Source organism: Dioscorea cayenensis, chromosome 12 (genome assembly GCF_009730915.1).
Source record: "Dioscorea cayenensis subsp. rotundata cultivar TDr96_F1 chromosome 12, TDr96_F1_v2_PseudoChromosome.rev07_lg8_w22 25.fasta, whole genome shotgun sequence".
Lineage (NCBI taxonomy): Eukaryota > Viridiplantae > Streptophyta > Magnoliopsida > Dioscoreales > Dioscoreaceae > Dioscorea > Dioscorea cayenensis.
Genome location: NC_052482.1, coordinates 15056850 through 15079537, shown reverse-complemented (window position 1 = coordinate 15079537; position 22688 = coordinate 15056850). Strand labels below are relative to the sequence as shown.

Sequence of the window (22688 nt, the reverse complement as noted above, 5' to 3'; positions counted from 1 at the left end):
ACAGAAAAAACTAATCTGTTGGATGTGGGTCAGCTGAGGGACCCACACGTTTACTCTAAAACCTAACCCCTCTCAATTAGCCATTTTTTTCCGATGGATATAATTTTATCTGTTGATTAGCCTCTTATATAAGCTTGCGAGAAGCTTAGCCAGAGAGCAACTTCTTCATCTTCAACCTTCATTTTTTATTTCAAGCTGTGACATTGTGTGATATTGCATACAAACTTTGGTGTCCTCCTCCTCATCTTCTTCATCTATCTTAACCTAAATCTTGTGGAACATTGCACTTGGAAACCTCATTTCCGAACGTCCTATGTGAGGAGTTGATCCATCCCAGGGGTTAGTGTATTCTACTCTTAAAGTGAGGCCGGAAAATCCTATACGAGGAACGTCAATTCAGCGTTAAGGCATAAGGCAGTGCTTATGCACGCCTACCCTAGGCTGGCAATTTCTAACTATTATTTCTGTATTATGGTTGATTTTATATGCTTGCTAAATTTATATGTTTGATTTCTACAGTTATAATTTGTGTTAGATGAATTCTTCTTTATCTCTACAGTACTAGTTTATGTACATTGCATGCTATACGGAGTGTATTTCCTATAATCTAATGCTGAATTGTTGTCTTATACGTAATCTATTTAGCTGTAAGTATATTTTTGTATTTTGTAAGCATATTCTATATATTGTATTTTGTACATAAATACTATAGAATACCATATTTCCATACAAATGCTATTGTACACTATATTCCTATATGCAGAAATTTTGTAGACTGTATTGTTATATGTAAAAAATTCCTACATTCTATATTCATACATATAATACTGTAGCTCATATTTTCATACATTTATTTCTATAGTGTTGTATTTTTGCAAGTTAAGTTCTACAATTTATTTCAATTTTAAAAATTTTTCAAACGTCAAACTTGCTTTTGTCACATTAGTAGACCTTGAACTTGATTAAGGTGCAATACACACATGGATGCACAATCTAATATTTCGTGTAAACCCGTCAAGTTTGACCTTTAAGTAAACTTTAGGAGGTGGAAACACAAAGCTTAATTTTGGTTGTACACCTTAGGAGTATCCATAGCCCTGACTCTATCCTCTGATTCTAATTCCTTTGACTTGATCCTAGTGGACTTCGCTGATTATCCATCTCGATTGTAAACCAAACCTCTAGCTCCTACTCTCCTAGTAAAACTCTTGAAGAGATTGATTTCCACTGTCGCCATAGAATTCTTAGCATTCTTTCTGATCATCTTTAGGATAAATACTTTGATTATAAGACTATTAAGGATATATGAAGTGCCCTAGAAAAGGAGTATGACCCTGATAATGCCACTAGGATTAGCCACCTTAGCATAGAGTTTGAGAACTATAAGATGGTAGATGGGGTAGCGATGGAAGAATAGATTCATGCCTTTTAGGACTACCTTAGTGCCATACGAAAAGTGCGAGTACCATTTACAATGAAAGCCACATTGTGTCCATTCTCTTGAACAAGCTAGTACCATCTTGGTTAGGCTTTGCAAATGGACTTAGGCACAAGATTGATTCCTTGTACTTTCTAAAAGTTTACAACACCATTAGAATTGAGCAAGACAACCAGAAGAATGTAGATTTTCATAAGGGTCTAGTTTATCTAGTTGAACATAGTGGTAACCCTAACAGTTCTAAGTGCTCTAGGATTTTCCCACTCTTCTGATAGAGGTCACCAGTTTTCCCCTAAAAGGAAACCCTTTAAGGCCAAGGGCAAGCCAATCCACTCATGTCCTCAAAACTCTCAGTAACCCAAATCTTCTGCTCCTAAACCTTCTCAGAAAAATCCTCAAACCACAAGTAAATGTGCTTGAGATGGGTGAACCCTCCTCTGGAACTTTCTTTAGGTCAGTGTCTTTCATTTCTTTTGTCAATTTAACTTGTCAAAACCTAGAGTGGTTTCTTGATACTAGTGCTAACATCCACATCTGTGTTGAATGTGTCTAGTTCCCCACTTATCAGAGGATGTGTGACTCTCGGAAATGGCTCAGTAGCACACATGCTTGGGAGAGGGCGGATTGATATGAAGGTGGCTTCTGGAAAAGTTCTCTTTTGATTCAATCTGGTTATAAGATTGTACTTGAGTCAACTGCCTTGTAATTTCTAGAAGTAATCTTTTTATTCGTAAAAGTATTGTATCTGGTGCTCTGTTCAAACTTAATGTATGTGAACCTTCTGATTTATCTTTCAATGAAAGTTCTGATTATCCTCCTTCTTCTTCTGTTGTTTTGAATGTTGAGTCTTGTGATCTTTAGCATGGAAGATTGGGTTATGTGAACTTTGGATCCATTAGAAAGTTGATGAACCTTGAACTAATTCCTAAATCAAAGATTGATCAAGGTTCTAAATGTTAGATCTATGTTCAAGCCAAACTACCCATAAAACCTTTTCCTCGAATCACCCAAAACTCTGATCTTTTTGATTTGATCTAAAGTAATATTTGTGATTCTTGTAGACCTCCTACCAGAGCGAAAAACCATTATTTCATTACCTTTATCAATGATCATTATCGATTCTGCTATACCTACTTGATCAAATCCATAGATGAAGCCCTTAGCAAGTTCATGATTTTTAAAGCCGAAGATGAGAACCAACTAGACAAGACCTTTAAGGTTCTTAGGTCTACTAGAGGTGGAGAGTATACTTCTAATGTTATGTCTTTATTTTGTGAATAGAATGGGATTGTGTATGAGTTTACTGCTCCTTACACTCTTGAGTCCAATGGGTTTAATGAAAGAAAAAACAAGACATTGATGGATATGGTAAATGACATGCTATTGAGTTCTGGTGTACCCGAGAACTTATGGGGGGATTCTTTGCTCTCAACTTGCTTTATCTTGAATATTCCTTTTAAGGACTGTAGCACAACACCCTATGAACTTTTGAAAGGATGAGCCCCACAGCTTAACTACTTCAAAGTGTGGGGGTGTCTAGCTAAGGTCAAGATCCCTAATCTGAGAACCCGAAAGATTGGTCCCAAAACCCTATATGCAGTATTTGTAGGGTATGCTCTAGATAGCAATGTTGGGATATTCCTAGTTAATAACTCAGAGGTGAGTGAAATAGCTAGAAACATCATCATTGAAGCTAAAGATGTTGTCTACATTGAGAACATCTTCCCTCTGAGATCAACCTTGAATCCCACTCCTTATGTACATCTTACCTCTAGCTCCACTTTTGTGTCAGTTCCTATTCAGGAACCTAGGTAATGATTCTGTCACCTTCATGATTGAGGATACTCCTACCAATTATCAGGAGGCTATGGCTTCTACTAATTCAGTTTTTTGGAAAGAAGGTGTAGATGATGAGTACCACTCAATAATGAGTAACCATACCTGGATACTTACTTTTCTACCTCATGGGAGTAAACCTTTAGGTTGTAAATGGGTCTTCAAGAAGAAGTTAAGACCGGATGAATCTATTAAAAATTTCAAGGCCAGGTTAGTTCCAAAAGGGTTCAAACAGAAAGAGGGACTTGATTACTTTGACACTTACTCACCAATTGCTCGTACCACCACCATTAGGATTCTTGTAGCACTTGCCTCAGCTTTTGGTCTTGAAATCCATCAGATGGATATAAATACTGCTTTCCTGAATGGTGATTTAGAGGAAAAAATTTACATTGAGCAACCTGAAGGCTTTGTTGTCTCCGAACAAAAGCACAAGGTCTACAAACTTTTAAAATCTCTTTATGGACTGAAGCAAGCCACTAAGCGGTGGCATGCCAAGTTTGACTCTACAATCATCTCTTATGGATTTGTTGTAAACAACTATGATAGGTGCGTTTACAGTAAATTAGTAGATGTCAAATGTGTTATTATGTGCTTGTATGGTGATGATTTGCTTATCTTTGCTTCTGATCTTGATCTTGTGTCAAGAACATTTTTGAGCATTAAGTTTGATATGAAACATTTAGGGGAAGCTGATGTTAACCTAGGAATCAAGCTTATGACATCTGTATATGGCATCACTTTATCCCAATCTCATTACACTGAGAAAGTGTTGGAGAAATACAGATATCTGGATTGTAAATCTGTTGCTACACCTTTTGATCCTAGTGTACACCTTAAGAAGAACAAATGTGAACCTGTGAATTTAGATCTTTATGCTCAGATCATAGGATCCCTGATGTATCTGTCAAATATAACTAGACCTGACATTGTGTATTCTGTATCTAGACTGAGCAGATATATTAGTAACCCAAATCAAGAATACTGGTTTGCCTTTGAGAGGGTTCTTAGATTTCTAAAAGGCTCTATATCTTTTGGGTTGACGTATTCTAGATTCCCTATGGTAGAGGAATATATAGAAGCCAACTGGATATCTAACTCAATGTATCTTAAGACAACCTTAGGACAAGTATTCTTACTTGGTAGAGGAGTTGTCCAATGCAAATTTGTTAAGTAGAAGCTCAATGCTAAGAGCACCATGGAAGCTGAATTGATTATGCATGATTCTACATGTACCGAGACCGAGTGGATTAAAAATTTACTTTCTAAAACTCTTGTTATGTCATCTACTATGCCTCCTATTGCTATACATTTGTGATTCTAAATTTGCTATTTAACTGTGCAAGTGTGAAAGAACTAATGATAAAATTAACAAGAATATGTGGATCTGCCACAAGTCATTATGGAGACATTTGAAGCACAATTTTGTGACCATTGATTACATAAAGTCAGAGTTAAATCTAGCAGATTGCTTGATTAAAGGCTTATCAAGATAGATGATAGCCGAGGTGTCGAGGGTAATGGGGCTTAGCCTGTAAAAGTCAATAACAATAGTGATCATACTTCTTTGAATGGAGATCCCAGGATAGAAGTTCAAGGGGAAACTATTGATTAGTTGACTGGGAGAGCACCTTATACATATTTGAGATATGTATATTTATTACCCCATTCCTATGACGTGTACTCTCATGTAGTGGTGTAAAGGTTGAGCATAGCTCTTAATGAGATCAAAGGCTGGTTAAGCAAGATATTACACTACAGATATCTCTGGAGATCTCACCTATGTGGAGATAGCTATTAGCCACAACTATGAGAGTCAGTGGCCTAACTCTCTAAGAATCTCCATGAAATGATATTAAGCGCATGGCCAATAACGCAGCAACCCTGTTTATCCAAGTGCAATCATGAGATCATCATTAAAGTTGAATTCTGATTCAAGAAGTTGTAATTCAAAAACTTAGTTCATTGCTGTCTCTATCAGTTGAAAAATATAATAAGAGGTTAAGGTTCAAGTCTTCAAAGACACCTTAGCTTGATGAAGTGGAAACCCAAGTTTCAGGTTGTGCATTCCTTCACTATTCTTTTGATCATTTCCTTCTGATTGATTATGTTATAAGAATCCTTGTTGCCTTTGTTATTATTGTTGGTCGTTCTTAGGTTATGAGTGTAGTGGGGGATTTTGTTGGATGTGGGCCAGCTAAGGAGCCCACATGTTTACTCTTAAACCTAACCCCTCTTAATTAGTTGTTGATTTCCAACGGATATAATTCTCACAAGCTTATATAAGAGTCTAATCAACGGATATAATTATATCCGTTGATTAGACTCTTATATAAGCTTGTGAGAAGCTTAGTCAGATAGCAACTTCTCCATCTTCAACCTTCATTCAAGCTGTGGCATTGTATGATATTGAGTGCAAACTTTGGTGTCCTCATCATCATCATCTTCATCTATCTTCGCCTAAATCTTGTGAGACATTGCACTTGGAAACCTCATCACCAAACATGCTAGCGCGAGGAGTTGATCCATCCTAGGGGTTAGTGTATTCTACACTTGAAGTGAGGCCTAAAAATCCTACTCGAGGAAGGCTAATTCATCATTAGGGCAGTGCTCACATATGCTTACCCCAGGCTAGAAATTTCTAACTATTATTTTTGTATTATTGTTGATTTTATATGCTTGCTGAATTTATATATTTGATTTCTATAGTAGCAGTTTGTGTTAGATGAATTCTTCATGATCTCTACAATACTAGTTTGTGTACATTGCATTCTATATGGAGTGTATTTCCTACATAATCAAACGCATTGATTAAGCAAGATAATGTAATTTTAAAAAGTACATGAGCAATTCCCATAGATTGCACAACAAAAAGTAAGAAATGAGAAAAAGATAGAAACTTCATGGAAATAAGCAAGTGCATATGCTTAAGACACACTAGTTGTCTTCTAAAGATCACAAACAACCTATCTTCAACAGCAACACAAACCTTAAAAACAAAAATATCAGAAGAATTTTCCTTTGAGATACAATATGAAACCAAAGTTCATGATCAAAGCAATAAAAATTTCTCAAATCTGAGTTCACATCAACATAGCAGCACCATTATCCACCTACTAGGATTTTGCAAAGATATACATAATCCATAGCATCAACAAAGGCAGAATAAACACATAAAAGCAACTTTAAAAAAAAAAGTGAAAAAGTTCACCACAAAATTAACTAATAGTTGTGTCTTGGTTAGGGTCCTACAAAAGAGGAAGACAAAGGGGATTAGAAGGTGATGCAAAGGAATAAAAAGCAGAAGGGAGAGCTCACCAACAACTCCCCTACGGTGCCACCGACCATAACATCGACTGTGACATGAGCATGGCAGCCATCCCTTACCATCTTTCTTCTTTGCTTTGTTAGTCTTTTTATTGGTATCGAGCGAGTAAATTGAGTAGATACCTTTCTAAAACACAAATAAATGAATAATTATAAAAAAAATTAAAAGCAGAAAACATCAGCATTCATGTTTTCTAAAATACTTAGTCAATAGTTCAATCAGAATAACATGGACGGCATTGATTTGATGGCCATCGAGCCACTATATGAAGAATTGAAACGAAAACAAAAACAAATAAAAAAAATCCCCAAATGACAAAAAGCCCTTTATAATTATATGACATTGTTGTGAACAACCATGGAAGATTAAAAGTAGAATACCCTAAATACTCCCTCTACTTATGTGACTCTGCCCTTTTAGTCCCTCTACTCTAATTTGATACTTTTTAGCCCCTTTACTTTTTTGGGTCAATTATGTATGCTTGTCTAATGGAGGTTATTGTTGCCATCTGCTTTGGTTTACATGGCTTTTTTTTTACATTATAATATTATAAAAAAACATTAAAACAATTAAAGAATGCTAAACATGATAGTAGAGGTTATCAGAACCCCTTTCTCTCAATCTTAAGCAAATAACCTCTCTTCTTCCTACCGTAATCCCTAATCCATGCCACAGGTCCTGGCCGTAAGTCCTCGCCGAACAACTCATAAAAGTATACACTAGACGTCATCTCGAGATGCAACGGCATGCCGAAGCGATTGAGGGCATGCTTAATCATATTGGAGTTGTTGGTATAGGCATTGTCCTTGGATGCAAATGGTTCTTGGTGGTGATAGCCAAAAAAAAGGCTAGCAAGTCTCGGTGATGGGAACAAGGATGTTGGTGAAGTTGAGATTAATCATGGAGAAGTAGGCAGTGTCGAGCATAGAGTAGAAGACATTCATGTAGTGAAGTAGGGTTTTAGGGTAGACCTTCTCACAGGAAGGAGGGAGAGGATGAAAAAGCTCATTGTCAAGAGGTACAACACCGTGGGTGCATGTAAGGACATAGTAAGGATAGAGATTTAGCATGAGAAGGGAAGAGGTGGAGGAGAGGAAGCAAAGGAGAGGGAGGATGAAACAAGAGACAAATGATTGGTTGAAGAAGGCTTGGGAGAGGGGAAGGGGTCGATGATGGAGGAGAAAGAGAGAGAGGAGTAGAGATAGGGATGGAGAGATTGGAATGAGAGGAATGGAGGAAGTGAAGAGTAGAGATGAGAAGGGGAAGAGAAAAGGGAAAGAAGAAGGGGACATTGTCGCTGACAGCAATGGTGGAGATCAGGGTGGAAAGGTGGAAAAGGAGGACGTGGTGGTAGACCCAAGCAGCGGTAGTGGTTGGAGAGGAACTGAGGGTGAGAAGCGGGTTTTCGTCATTAACATTTTTTAATTATTTTTATTTTTTTAATAATATTATAATGTAAGAAATGCCATGTAAGCCACAATAGACGGCAACACGAATCTCTTTTACCTAGATATACTTAATTGACCCAATTGAAAGGTAAAGGGACTAAAAAGGATCAAATTAGAGTAGAACGACTAAAAGGGTAGAGTCACATAAGTAGAGAGACAATTTAGAGTATTCTACCAAGATAAGATCATAATAAAAATTATATTTTATTTTATAAAAAGTAAATATTATTATTATTTTTAAAAAATTATAAGTAAACTAATTGAAAAATGATACCTACAAATAAACATTACAGAAAAAGGCATAAAAGCCATTAAATTTGCACAATGACACCGCCCAAAAGCTTAGACTCTCACTTCTCGGTATGGACGGAGATGATGAAAAGCCCCTTTCTCTTCTTTTAGAATAACTTTAGTAATATTTGAGTGAAATATTAGATTTACTTTGTATAATATTTAAATTTAAATTTATGAATCAAAAATCAAATATAAATCTACAAAGGTGAAGAAGCCACGTCTCAGTTCATTGTAATTATAATAGAATCGAGTCCGTGGGATCATTATTCCAAAAATCTACTCTTTCAATTATATAGGTAAAAATGATGATGTGTGATTTCAATTTCTCCACCGTGGTGGTGATCTACCATAAATATCATCATTTTCTGTTTCTTTCCTCCATTTCCTATAACTTAACATGTAGTTAGCTTATGTAAAAAAAGAAAAAATTAATTTATCTACAGGTGACTAATATATATAGACATATATTTAATTAAAAATCTCAAAGCTATACTTGAGATCCCTCAATCCGAAAGAGATGGGTAGTTTGATTTTATAGTTAATTTCATCTATTTGAATAAGCAAATGCTTTAAGCTACTAAAACTAATTTACCACTCAGCAACTCAAAAGAAATGAAAAACATGTTTAAAAAAATTAGTATTATTGATTACATTGATTGCATATTTATTTAATTATTTTGTATATGAAGGTAATTTATTATCATTATCTTTATCTTCAAATACTCCTAGAAAAGTTGAAATTTCATAAATGTTATATTCATATAATCTTTGTAATTATCTTTTTCATTTAGGAAAACATTTATATATTCTATTAGAAAAGTTAAAAATTTGTATATATCTTTTATAAGTCTTTTATAAGTGACATATCTTCTAAAAAAAATCATGTTTGTATATAGTCAATAGTATTTTTTATGATGGTATACAAACAAATATAATATTTCACTTGATTAGTTATGATTGAATTATTTATTGGGATATATGCGTAATTCTTTTCAAATATATTTTTATGCATATAAAATTTTAATGAAATTAGGGATAAATATATTTTGTGATAAAAATGGCCTTTCTAGTTTACCCCTAGCCATCCACTCCCTGAGCTCAATTTTTAAAACTGAGGCCATCTCCCTACTCTATCTAAAATTTATCTTATTTTTAAAATATTTTTTTCTTAAAATGGCCCTTTTTCTCAAAAGAATAGTCATCATTTATGAATAAATAAATAAACATCAAAATGAATAGTTCAATTATATAAAAAATAAAAACAAAAACTTAAAAATATTAATATTACATCTTAGAATGCTTCCAAGTACATAAATCATGCCAAGAGTCTAAGAATCCGTAAAACATGTGATTCAAAGGGTACACATTATAAGACCAAGTTGAATTTAAGGTTAACTGTACATTAATTTCAAAAGTGGCATCATCCATTAGATTGTAGGACAAAATTTTGATTTCATAATTTAGTACCAACCTATCATAATCTCTTGTTGCTCCTCGGATAATGTGAATTATGTGATGGAAATGAATATCATAGAGGATTTTTCCCAAAAATTGTGAATTCAAGTTGATCTGATATAAAATTAACCACTTTGAATAGTCTTTCATTACCTCAATGATGTAGAAGTTAGAAATACCACACTTGCGTGATATTTTTAGATGCAAATGCCCCTTAGACTCTCCAAAATACAAGACATCAAAACCATACTCCTCAACTAGAAATGGAATGTGGACTTTATGTATACAGTGGTTAATAATATTGAAAGAAATAATTTTTTACCCTTCCCTATTATAAAAAAAACAATTAATTGTTGAATTCCATAATACACCATTTCTTATCCACAACACATCTTTATAAATGAGTGGTTTCTTCCCACAAAATTTCCACTTTCCAGTCTCACGAGAAAATACTCTAACACATTCGTCTCTATCATAACCCCACCTTAAATGTCTAGCTTGGCAACCTTATTTTCAAAGATCAAAAGCATCTCGTGATGAAAATATTGATTAAATTATGTTTTCAGTTTAGGTTTAAACTTGAAAAGTGGTGATGCGATTATAGAGGTAATAGAACTTGACAAACATTTTTTGGTTTGAAAATACCCCTACCCTATAGAGAGGCAAACCATCCAAGGATCTAACTATGGAGAAAAGTAGGAGGCTGTTGTGTCAATATGATACCAATACCTGCAAAGCTATGACTTAATTTGATCTTCATCAAATAAGGATCAGATATAATGGAGTGCCATAATTTGCACGAACTTTTGAATCGCATAGAGTGGGGGTGGAAACCAAGAAAGAATCTCCAACATGATGTCCTGTGACTGAATTACTGCTAGAGCTCCCATGGATCTCTTAGGAGGTTATATTAGGTGTGTAATAAGATATGTAGCATGTATATATAATTTTTATTTATTTATTTTTTAAAGGGTAAACAACAAAATGGTTACCCACCTATTCGGGTGTTTTTGTTTTAGTCACCCACCTAAAAAAAAAGTTATAATTCGGTCACTTACGTTTGTTATTTTGTTTTTTTATTTAGTCACCGAGCCTTATGGAGTTAACGGGGAGCCGACATGGCTTGCCACATTGCACACACTCAGCCAAACATGTTAACACATAAGGCACATGGACTCACACCCTTTCTTCCCCCTTTCTTTTTAATGGACAACTGTATATTTTCCGTGTGAGACAAGCAACTCTTTCATCTTCTTTGAGAGAAATCTAACACTTACTTCTCCATCAAGAACCCTAATCTGCCCCATCACACAATGATTGGAGTGGAGGCATTACGAACGAAAAGGGAAGGCCGGTACATATACCTAACACTTCGGCCTCTTATTGATTGTAGTCATTTTGTGCTAGATGAGTTATGCTTACTGAAAAAGGATCCTAATTTGAATCATGATTTGTTTAGGAAGACCTTTGAGTGCATTTTGTTTTTTAAAAGAAAGGAATCTGTTGTTTTTAATCTTGTTTCAAAATTTTATTTGATTATGAAATGCTTTATCAATTGCTTAATCAAATAGATAATACGAATGGATAGTTTGATCATAAGAATTGGTTACTAAACCACAAAATTGTGCATGTGGATGGGTGGGCTTAGGTATAGTTATTAAATTTTATGCTTAATTTTTTCAGTTTGAATGGTCGAGGAATGACAATATTCCAAGGGAAAAAATTTCTAAGGGGGAAAGTTGATACTTAAATTGTAGCATTCTTCAACCATTTGAATTTGATATTTGTTGATTTTTTGCAAGTGCATGGTGTTGCTCATTTTTTTAATAATCAACTGGTTGTTCAACAAATGGATCCTACTATTTTAGAGTTTAACAATGGTCCTAAATTTGAATTGAATAGGGTGAATGGAGCAAATTATTTTGAGAAAGGGTTAAATTCTGATTTTGATAGCAGTAACTCTGACTCTGATTTCATCGAGAGTGACTATGATTTGGAAGATGATGATGATCAAGTGTTTGAGGTTAATGTTGACTTAGGTATTGAAGGATATATGGGTGGACATATAGGTTCAAGAGTAGGATGTGGATTAGGATCTACTTTAAGGACAGAGGGTGAACAAGATAATGAAGACTTAGACTATAATTCCTAGTGTTCTTTGCACAGTTTGCATAGTTTTGATGTTGAAGATATTTCATCAAGTAGAAGATTTCTAGAGTTCAACCAGGAAACAGACATGGAAAATCCTATTTTAGCAGTAGGTTTGGTGTTTGATGACAAGGGAACTTTGAAGGAGGTATTGAGGTAGTATGGGAGAAAAGATAGATACAATCTGAAGTTTGAAAGAAATGACAAGAAAAAAGGTTAAGGCTGTCTGCAAAAGAGAGTGCCCATGGGTGTTGTGGGGAGCTAAATTGCATTCAAAAGATGCTCTGGACTCTACCCTACAGATAAAGACATATATTAGTGAGCACACTTGCTTTAAGGAGATGAAGAACATGTGTATTACTTCAAAGTGGTTGGCACACCATTATTTGCACAAGTTTAGCAATGATGAAAGTAACTCCATTAGTTCTTTGTAGCAGGATGTGTGGGCAAATTTCAATTTACTGGTCTCATTAACTAAGTGTCATAGAGCTAAATTAAAGGCACTAGAAATGGAGGGAGTACAACAATATGTTATTTAGATTGTAGATTGTTCTTAAGAATGTATATTTACTTGCAAGCATGAAAGGATGGCTTTAAAGCTGGATGCAGACAAATTATTAGTCTTGATGGATGTTTTTTAAAAGGATATTATGGAGGCCATTTATTGGTAGCAAGCCACGTCGACTCCCCGTTAACGTTGTAAGGCTCGGTGACTAAGGAAAAGGGAATAACAAACGTAAGTGACCGAATCATAATTTTTTTAGGTGAGTGACTAAAACAGAAACACCCGAATAGGTGGGTGACTATTTGTGTTGTTTACCCTTTAAAAAATAAATAAGCATAAAAAAAAAATTGTATATATACATGCCTACATATCTTATTACACATCTAATATAACTCTACTAGCTTTAACACCTCCTAATAGATCATAGGAGTTCTAGTAGCAATTCAGTCACATAACATGATGTTGGAGATCCTCTCTTGACTCCCGCCCCACTCTATGCGATTCAAAAGTTCGTGCAAATTAAAATTCTATTTTGGTCACTCAACTAAAAAAATAATTTTGTCCCTTAATTTATTATTTTCTTCCAATTGGATCATCAAGACCTACAGTTAATTTTTCATTAATTTTAGTAAACCAACAATTAATTGCAATTGTTTGGTTTTTCATAGTTATCGTATTGTGAATATGATTTTATCTAATTATATTTACAATTTATTTAAGTTAACTCGTCATTAGTTTTAGTAAATCAACAATTAATTATTGTAATTTTAAAAATCAATTAATTCATTGGTTAAGAGATATATTTCAAAATCTGTTACTTTATAAAATGAAGAAGGGTAAAACAGCTTTTTCACAGATTTATGCAATAGTTTAAATATATATCAGTTTAATAATAGGTTTTTTTTTGTATTGTTATACTTTTTTGGTTATTAAACTTTTTAAGAATATTAAAGCAATTAAGATGATTAACTAGATTTTCATTCTTAAATGACAATGAGTAATCCAACATGGACATTTTAAAAAGAAAAAACGCTACTTTGATTTTTTTTTTTCTTATATAATCACTAAAGTGACTTGTTTATGGTTTTTAAAAATCAATTTTTTTAAAAAACATTATTGTTTTTCTAAAATTTATTAATCTTTTCAAATAGCAGATGCAATTTCGTTTTTTCAAATTTCATTCTCCATGTTTAACAATAATTTTGTTTTGATATATGCACATAGTTTTTTTTAAAATTGAGATTAAATTTGTTCATTATATTTATGGGTTTTTAAACCCCATTTTTTTAAAAAAATTATTTTTTTTTCTAAAATTTATTAATCAATTCAAATAACGGATGCAATTTCGTTTTTTCAAATTTCATTCTCCATGTTTAACAATAATTTTGTTTCATATGCAAATGGTTTTTTAAAATTGAGATTAAATTTTTTTATTATTAAGATAGCAAATAAATAATTTACTTATGCCAATTTTTGAGCACTTCAAATTCAATTGCTATAATTGATATACTTTAAAATATATTATTTTAATAATAAACTCAAAAATAGTAATTTTGCTTCCTATTATTTAAATAATTTAACCATTATTATTATTCATTAGTGTTTTTTTATACACAAAAGATATTCTAAAATTAAATTAACTATTATTATTAATTATGCATTGTAAATATATCAGTTTATTATTATTTAATATATTTTTCTGTCATTTGTGAGTTTCTTTATTAATTGAAATTTTTTAAGTAGTTGGAAAATATTTTAAAAAATCAACAATTACAATTTTTTTTAAAAGCTTTTATTAAATAAATGGAAGAAAGAGGGGAGAATAGTTTGATGAGTTTGGACATGAGATCTTAGGAAAGTGGCATGAGATAGAGTCCATGCCACTTGACCCATATATATGGATGAATTAGGTCCGAATTTTTTTTTGCCCTACTCTTAATAAGCATGCGAGATATTCATGAAATTTTTTTTAATTATATTGTGTTAAATTGAATTTTTAATAATAAATATGAAATATTTTCCACTTTTGTTTAAAGGGCAAAAATTAAATTTTGTTTTTTATTTTCTAAAAGACATTTTATTTTGCATTAATAATTATATAAATAATTGAAAATTTAAAAAAAACCTAATTAAGATTTGGAGGCGGGCACGCTGACCATGGTGATCCTATGGCTAAGAAACTTTATAAATTTACATCTATTAGAGAATAAAAGAGTGTCTAAAATCTTGAATTAAATATATTTGTAAAGCTATTTAAAAGGTTTATCTAAGCTTCCCTTATTATCTCTAAAATATATTATTTAATAATTCAAATTTTAAAAAACTTCATATAGTTAACATTACCCAGGAATAGTGATCCTACCAGCTCCTCCATCTCTAGTTATGTTGTTTTTCTTTTTCCCTTCAAATGATTTTGATTTCTCTTTATCTTTATCTTCATTTGATGTTTTTGTTGTTTTTATTGTTTGAATTTCATTCGAATAAATGTAATTATACTTTTTATTGTCATACATAATACTTCGTTATTTTAATTTTAATTTGGTCTTATCCATGCCATGAGAATAATATAAACTATTTTTGCTAACGACCAAATGGTCTATTGGTATACGGGTCGCCGATAGAGCTCTTTACCGAGTGGTGAGAGTTCGATTCTTGGCTGAAGGCACATTTTTGGAAGATGTGAGCTGTGATTGTGTACGGGTGGTCCCAACGCCCATGTGTGAGCGGGTCTCGCCCCCACTTGCTCCACCGAGGCTTGTGCACGTCCCTAACGGTTTAGCAAGACCTTCAGACTGTCTGTTCCTCTTGTCAAAAAAATTATAACACTATTTTTTTATTATGATATTAATGTTTAGTTACAAAGAAGATGGAAAGAGACATAAGAGTGATATTTCTCAATGATGTTTTGTTAGAGATCTTTAAGTGGTTGCCTTTATGGTCCGTGCTGCGATTAAGAGCATTTGCAAGCTATGTCATACAATTTTTTTCTGATCCTTACTTCATCAACATACACATAAGACATGCTTGTAACCAACAAGTGGCCTCTGGTGTTATATTTACTTACACAAACTCTAGCGGCTATTACTCACTCAAAAAAGGTGGTGTCATTGCACTCCCTAATCCTTCTGCATCCATCATAAAAAAAAAACATGCATCAAGCACAATTAACATGAAGGATTTGAAACTTTCAGCAATATGCTCTCATAACGGTTTAATTCTTTATCGGGTTGAGGAATTACATGATGATAATCAATTCATGTGGTCCTCCTTTATCTATATAGTCCCTTCACATTAGATTTCAAAGAAATACCTCAAGAATTTTCTAAATCCAACATTTAAAAGCAGATGTCTTTGATTCCCGGTTATCAAGTTATCTGCTTAGAGCACGCAAAGTTGGGGAAACATAAACATAAATATTATGTTAAAATATATTCATGGGAGACATGTAAGTGGAACGATTGCGGAGGTGGTTTCACTTGTGATTACAACTTACGGCCAATATTAGGTGAGTTTTGGAATGGGTCAGTTAATTGGTATTCCTACTAGGGTGATGGTTACTGTTACGCCCTAGTACCAAAGTCGGGCCCGCTGACAGATCGGTCGCATCCAACGTAGCTGGGCCCCACTGGGTGCAAGGCCTCATATTTGACCTGGTCAGAGTCAACCCTAACAAGTAGAATAAGGAATAATATAAACTGGTATAGAAATACAACACAGACTTACATATACAAGAATCCAAAGTACAAATACAGGTTAATAAAAATTTACAAGAAAAGGACAACCCTAGTGGATCCATCCTAGCACTGGCTGAACAACAAGGTCTTAAGCACAACCTAAGAGTCAAGTACCTGAAAAGATAGAAGAAGAGAGGCTGAGTAACTAAGCTACTCAGTGAGTGGGGCGAAAAACAAGAGGAAAAACCCATAAATACCAGTAGAATATGAAAATTGGTTATCTAAACATTTCCAAAACATAATACTTTCAATCAGACTACAACAGGAATTTCATAAGCGGGTAAAATAATAAATAAATGAATGGCAAATAGCAGAAATAAAAATGGAATGAAAATACAGAAAATGCTCAAAAGACAGAGATAGTCAGAATATAGAAAATACGCGAAAACAGACGTATACATCTCCCTGACTAATAACAGAAATCAACAACACGAGGTTGGATCTTTGACTGTGAAGTCGGAACAGAACAGAACAGAATATCAACAGCCGAAGCCGGATCTTCGACCGCAGTCGGAGGGTAGCGCTACTATAGAAAACGTGTGCACATGGCTAGGACTTACTCCTCCTAGTTGGGCGAGCTAGAAATGGAGATGTACTAAAACCGCAGAAATACAGAGTACAGATAGAGAAAATATTGAGTAAATAATGCAAGAACAAAATAAATAAATAAATAATCATACACCAAAAATGCAAAGTACAAGTTCAAAAATTGTAAATTCACAAGTTCACATTAACGAAGAAATACTAATAAATTCCAAGATTTCACTTCGGGAACAAATAACTAGATAAATAGAATAAATTATATAAAAAGTAAGCAAAACGATACAATAAATCATTCAAACAAAACATCATAATCGAAATACAAAGTACTCACAAATTAAACCCAATTACACACATGAGCGGAACTACAGAATTTCCGAATCCCAGATTAGTGAAGAAAACCAGACAAATTTTAAGATAACAAATAATTAACAATAAACAAAAATCTAGGTAAGGATTAAAATAAATACTAAGTATAAGATCAATGATAATATGAAAGTAGGTTCCAGGGAGATGATAAAATACATTGAGTAGAACCAAGTGGTAAATGGGAGTAGCTTCATCCTTCCTCAACAACATAAGTCCGCTCAAGTTAAATCGTCAATCCCCTCTATCAGACTCCAATTATAATGAAATAGCCTATCATTATTCTCACAAACTTGCAATGATTAAACCAAAGGATTATAAGCATGCTTCAACTTAACATTTTCTAATAAACTTCCATTCTCATCTTCTAATTCTATTAATCCCAACAAGTTGTTCCATCTCTATTATACTACCAAATCAACTTCATCAAGGAAATCTTTTAAATACACACCATGACTCACAAATCCCCACATCCCTTGTAATTAAAATCATTCGAAACCATTTATATAAATTCACCCTAAGAATTGTCTCAACAAAATCTAAAACTTCTTATATCAAAATCAAATAAATTTCTTAAGACCAAAATAATTTCACATTCCCATATAGATAATGAATCATCTCTTATAAAATTCAATATTTAAGATTTTCAAGGTTTAAATCAATATATTTGCATAATAAACCTCCATATTAAATCACCTTAACATTACATAATTCATACCAAACTGAGATTTAACTCCGGAACAAAAATTGAAGAAAATGAGTCAGCGCTACAGTAATGCTATAGTACTTGCGGGATTCATGCGGCCTGTGTGGTTGCCTGCATACGCTCCAATTAATCCCTGATTCCAATATTTACTCCTCCAAATGATCTCAAAAGCTATCATGGAGTATGTAACTCAATCATATATAAAATTCTATGAAATTCCTTTTACTCAAAATAATTGCGATTTGACCAACTTTCTTTACTCAACTACTAATTTAGTCATGAACTCTTTTGCATTTACTTCTCTTAATAACTCATCAATCATTCTAGATCATACATCCTCTAATGTAAGTGCACACCTTTCCATCTTCCGTCATTATAAATCCATTCACAAAGTCACCACTAAGTTCCTTTATTTCCTTCGCATATACATCCCAATAAACATAAGTCCCACAACTTCCCTACCACTCAAGTTGCAAACATAAGTAAAGTATACAAGCTCAAAAACCCAAAATTGAGAATTAAACACCTTAGTATCACCTCATCATCATTAACCTTTTCAATGACTTAATCCTTTCCAACTTACACATCTCCATCATCTTCTTCTTTAGTTTATACCATCACACATAATTACAATTCCTCTGGCCACACTTCTACTTCATTAACATATTCTTTTATCATCATTTCTCACACTTAATTGCTCATTGCTCACATTAAATACTCAAGAGCATTTCATCAAACATCTTATATGCAATGACTAACTTTCCATACATTCCTTCTCAACATAATACAACAATTTACATAAGTCATTATTCAAGTATTTTACTTTACCAAGATGGTAAAATCACCCCATTTAATACATGAGATCCATATAATAATGTTGACATAGATAACAACCAATCTAACTCCCAAAAGCTTTAAATTTAACAAAAATTTAAGGTTGGCAACAAGTATAGAGTGCATTATACAAATAAAGTGAACTTATGGCCAATAAATTAACAATAAGGTAGAAATATATATAACAAAACTTTTGATGTCAAAATAAATCATCAATTACATTCAATCTTCCCAATTAAATAAGATATGGATTCCAACAAGACAAAACCAAGCTTGGAGCATGATCATTCCAAATACACAACAATTCAAGCAAATGAAGCACATAAAAGCTTAAAGAGATAATTAAAGCTTGGTTAGCCCTCTCACCTTGGAATCTCCTCTTCTCATCCTCTCTGCTTCTACTAATCTAGGAAACCAAGAGAGGAAACAAGAAGAACACAAGGCCTAAGTTATTCTAGAGTTATGAACAAGAACACAAGATGAAAATTAATGAAACAAAAATACTTACCTACCTTTAACCATCAAAAGGCAAGAAAAGGAGAAAGAAATGGCTAGGGTTTTCAACTAGGCATGAATAGGAAATGGAAAAGAAGGGCTGAAGCTTTTAAAAGGGAAAAAAAATTTCGGATTGCTACAGTACCGTTGCTACAGTGTTGGTTTTTAAAATGCTACATTAACGGGCCTAAAAACAATTGGGTTATGACAGTTACAGATGTGTTGTTTCTTTTAATATTGAAAATTATAATGTGAGAGAAATTCCATTATCAATGCACTATCGTGTACATTCAAGGAGACTACCCTCTGATTTATGTTCAACAAGAGTGTGTGGAGACTACCCTCTGATTTATATTTAAAAAGATTAGTGAGGTTGGCCTATCTTGCATTGTATTGACCTTAGATTGGATCCTATATTGAAGCAATATGTAAAATATCTTGTAAAATGGGTTCGTACTTGGAATTTTTGGTCATTCAGTGTTCTTAAAGGGTCAAAGAAAGAAGATGACAAGTTATTAATGTGCTTCGCAGAGAAGGAATTTATTTGCAATCTTGTTAACCAAATTGTTTATGAGATTGGTAGGGTTGAAGGATTGAATGATCATCATTAACTCATAAGTGTTACCTAATTTTATCCCTGCACTTGTTTCACGACAACTTATTTTATCTTCGCTATAATATTGTTTTGTATTTTTTTATACTATCAGTTAGCATTTAGTTATTATTACTATTTGTTTTTATAAAATTATTGAGGACGATTTATATGATTTTTTTTAGTTTTCAAAGTATTGCACCATTATTGGAAACAGATATTTTGTTGATATTCATGCTCAATAATTGCTATAATTTTTCCCCCTTGTTATTTTATGAATAATACAGATGGATTTCGATGTCACAATTATTAATTATCTCTTCTACATCATGTACTAATCAAATCAAATTGATTATAATTATGATAGTGAAACAACATCTAACAATTTTTTATTTTGAACATTTTCCTATCATGAATTAGTTAATTTGGCATTATCTTCATTAGAAATTTCATGAAAAATATGAAAATACATTTTATTTATCAACATATATGAATAAATATTTTAAATTTCCTTTTATTTTATTTTTCTCATCAAAGTCTATCTATCAATTTTTGTCATATTTTTAATTTTTTTTATCGGATTATAAATTTTTGAATCAGAGCGCTTCAACTAGGAAAAAAAAGGATTACTTATATATGCAGATTTTAAATTTTGAAACTTATATTAATGGTTGGTTCCAATATATATATATATATATATATCTTATACTAAGGAGACATTTGTAAAGCCCATACTCTATACAAAATTAGGTTTTGACAATATATTATCTTGTTTGGTTTTTTCAAATCTATTGTGTTGTGAATAACATTTTATCTAATTATGCTTAAAATTTATGGAAGTCTATTCTTCATTAGTTTTATAAAACCAATAATTAATTGCAATTGTTTAGTTTTTCATAGTTATTGTATTGTGAATACCATTTTGTGTAGTCATTAGTTTGAGTAAACCAACAATTAATTATTGCAATTTTAGAAATCAATCAATTCATTGGTTTGGAGATATCTTTCAAAATCTATTACTTTATAAAATGACAAAGCATAATACTTTCACAATTTGTAATAGAGCTTTTTCATAGTTTAAATATATATCAGCTTAATAGTGGTTGTTTTAAATTCATACCGTCAAAATCTGCTCCCGCAAATTCGTAAATTATGGAGATAGATCACGTTAGTTATTTTAAATTTTTGAAAACGGATTGAACTGACATTTAAATACAAAAAAATTATTTTATTTATTTATTATATTTTTTTTCTTCAAAATATTTAACATCATTCCCAACAATCTCAGCAATGTATAATGTCTCAGCAATGTATAATGTATAAGGTTATTCCTAAGTTTATTTTGTTACATCCAAATAAGATGATTAGATCTGAAGGCCCGATTGAAATTTGAAGCATTGTGAAGATCTGATTTAGGGATGATGGATAATGTAAGGTCCAAATCTGACATTTGAAGGATAATAATTGTACCATGAAATTTCTATCCCCAGCTTTTGATCGCTTTTGACCTTAACAAGCTTTAGTGGGTTTGATAACCCATTTGAGCATGAAAAGGCCTTCAAGAGCACAAAAACATTGAAGAACCTTGGGAGTTGTGTAATTTATCTCAAAGTCATGTTTGATGGCCTTTAGCAAACTTCAAGGTTGCTGAAGTTGTTTGAGTAATTGAAGACATCAGAGGGCTTAGCTGTTGAAGTTCAAGGGAGAAAGGCTCGTTGCTGCTAAAGTTATTAAAGGAGAGGTAAATAGTTGGGTTTTATAGTTGAAGTTCTGGAGGGAACAGTGAAGTTGAATTGAATGGTCAGGATGTATTTCATCTAGTGATTATGATGTTTCTACTTTCTGAATCTTTGCAACTTGTGTTACTGTTCTTCTTCTCCATGAGTTTTTGATTTGATTTCTTTTATTTAGTGTTTTTTCTATCAAAGTGCTATCAAGGCTTGGTTGGAGAAGCTTGAAAGCAAGGAGAAGCTTCAGTCTCTAATTCAAGATGACATCAAGGAGTGGTTCTTCTAATTTTTCTCAGCCATCAGTGCCTCTATTTAATGGAGAAGATTATGATTACTGGATTATTATGATGAAGACTTTATTTCGCTTCAATGGGCTATGGGAAGTAGTAGAAAAAGGTTTCACTGAAGAAGAAGCCAGGGTTGCTGAAAATAAACAGAATGATGCTCATGCCTTGTTTCTAATCCAACAGCCAATGCATCGATCTATGTTTTCTACAATTGCTGCCGCTAATACAGCTAAAGAAGCTTGGGGCACACTTAAAATTCAGTTTCAAGGGAATCCCAAGATCATGGCTATGAGAATTCAGGCTTTGAGGCAAACATTTGAGAATTTACATAGAAAAGAGAATTTGCTTCATCTGACACAACAACATTTGAATGCTCAATTTTAGTGAACTCAGTTGGATACAAGTTGTTCTTGTTCTGATTTATACTCATCAGCTGAGTACCAATTTTCTCATCAACAGTTCTACATTTTCTATTCTTAAACATTAAGATATACCTATTAGCAACTATTTGGCCCACACTAAGTAGATTATGAGTCAAATTAGGTACAAACTAAACATTATGAATCAGCTTTGTTTCACCATGTTGAGTAGTCACTGCAACTGATCCTTTTCCTGCTACTTGTATTTCTTTATTGTCTCCCAACTTGACTACATGCTTTTGAGTTTCATCCAACTTCTAGAATAATTCTTTTTTTCCTGTCATATGGCTTGAACATCCACTGTCGAGGGGCCACACTGAAGGTTGTGGTAATTCAATTTTAGTATGCACCATGAACATACTCTCATAATCTGCACATGTAGCTTTATCACCACGAGAGCTTGAACTTTCTCCCAACTTTTTGTCTTTATACTAACAATTCAACTGAATATGACCAAATTCTTTTACAGTGATAACATTGAACATTTCTGAAACTAACTTTTGGAGGCCTCTAATAAGATAAATGACCACTTT

The 22688-nt window shown here is 32.9% G+C and overlaps 1 protein-coding gene across 1 annotated transcript in view; it reads left to right on the top strand.

Moving 5' to 3' along the window:
* Positions 1-7832: 7832 nt before the first annotated feature.
* Positions 7833-22688, top strand: part of LOC120273194 (T-complex protein 1 subunit alpha-like) — a 51150-nt gene continuing 36294 nt past the window's right edge. Inside the window, exons 1-3 of the mRNA XM_039279830.1 lie at positions 7833-7992; positions 11602-11838; positions 11989-12095. Of these exons, the coding sequence (XP_039135764.1) occupies positions 7833-7992; positions 11602-11838; positions 11989-12095 (504 nt within the window). The remainder of the gene's footprint in view (positions 7993-11601; positions 11839-11988; positions 12096-22688) is intronic.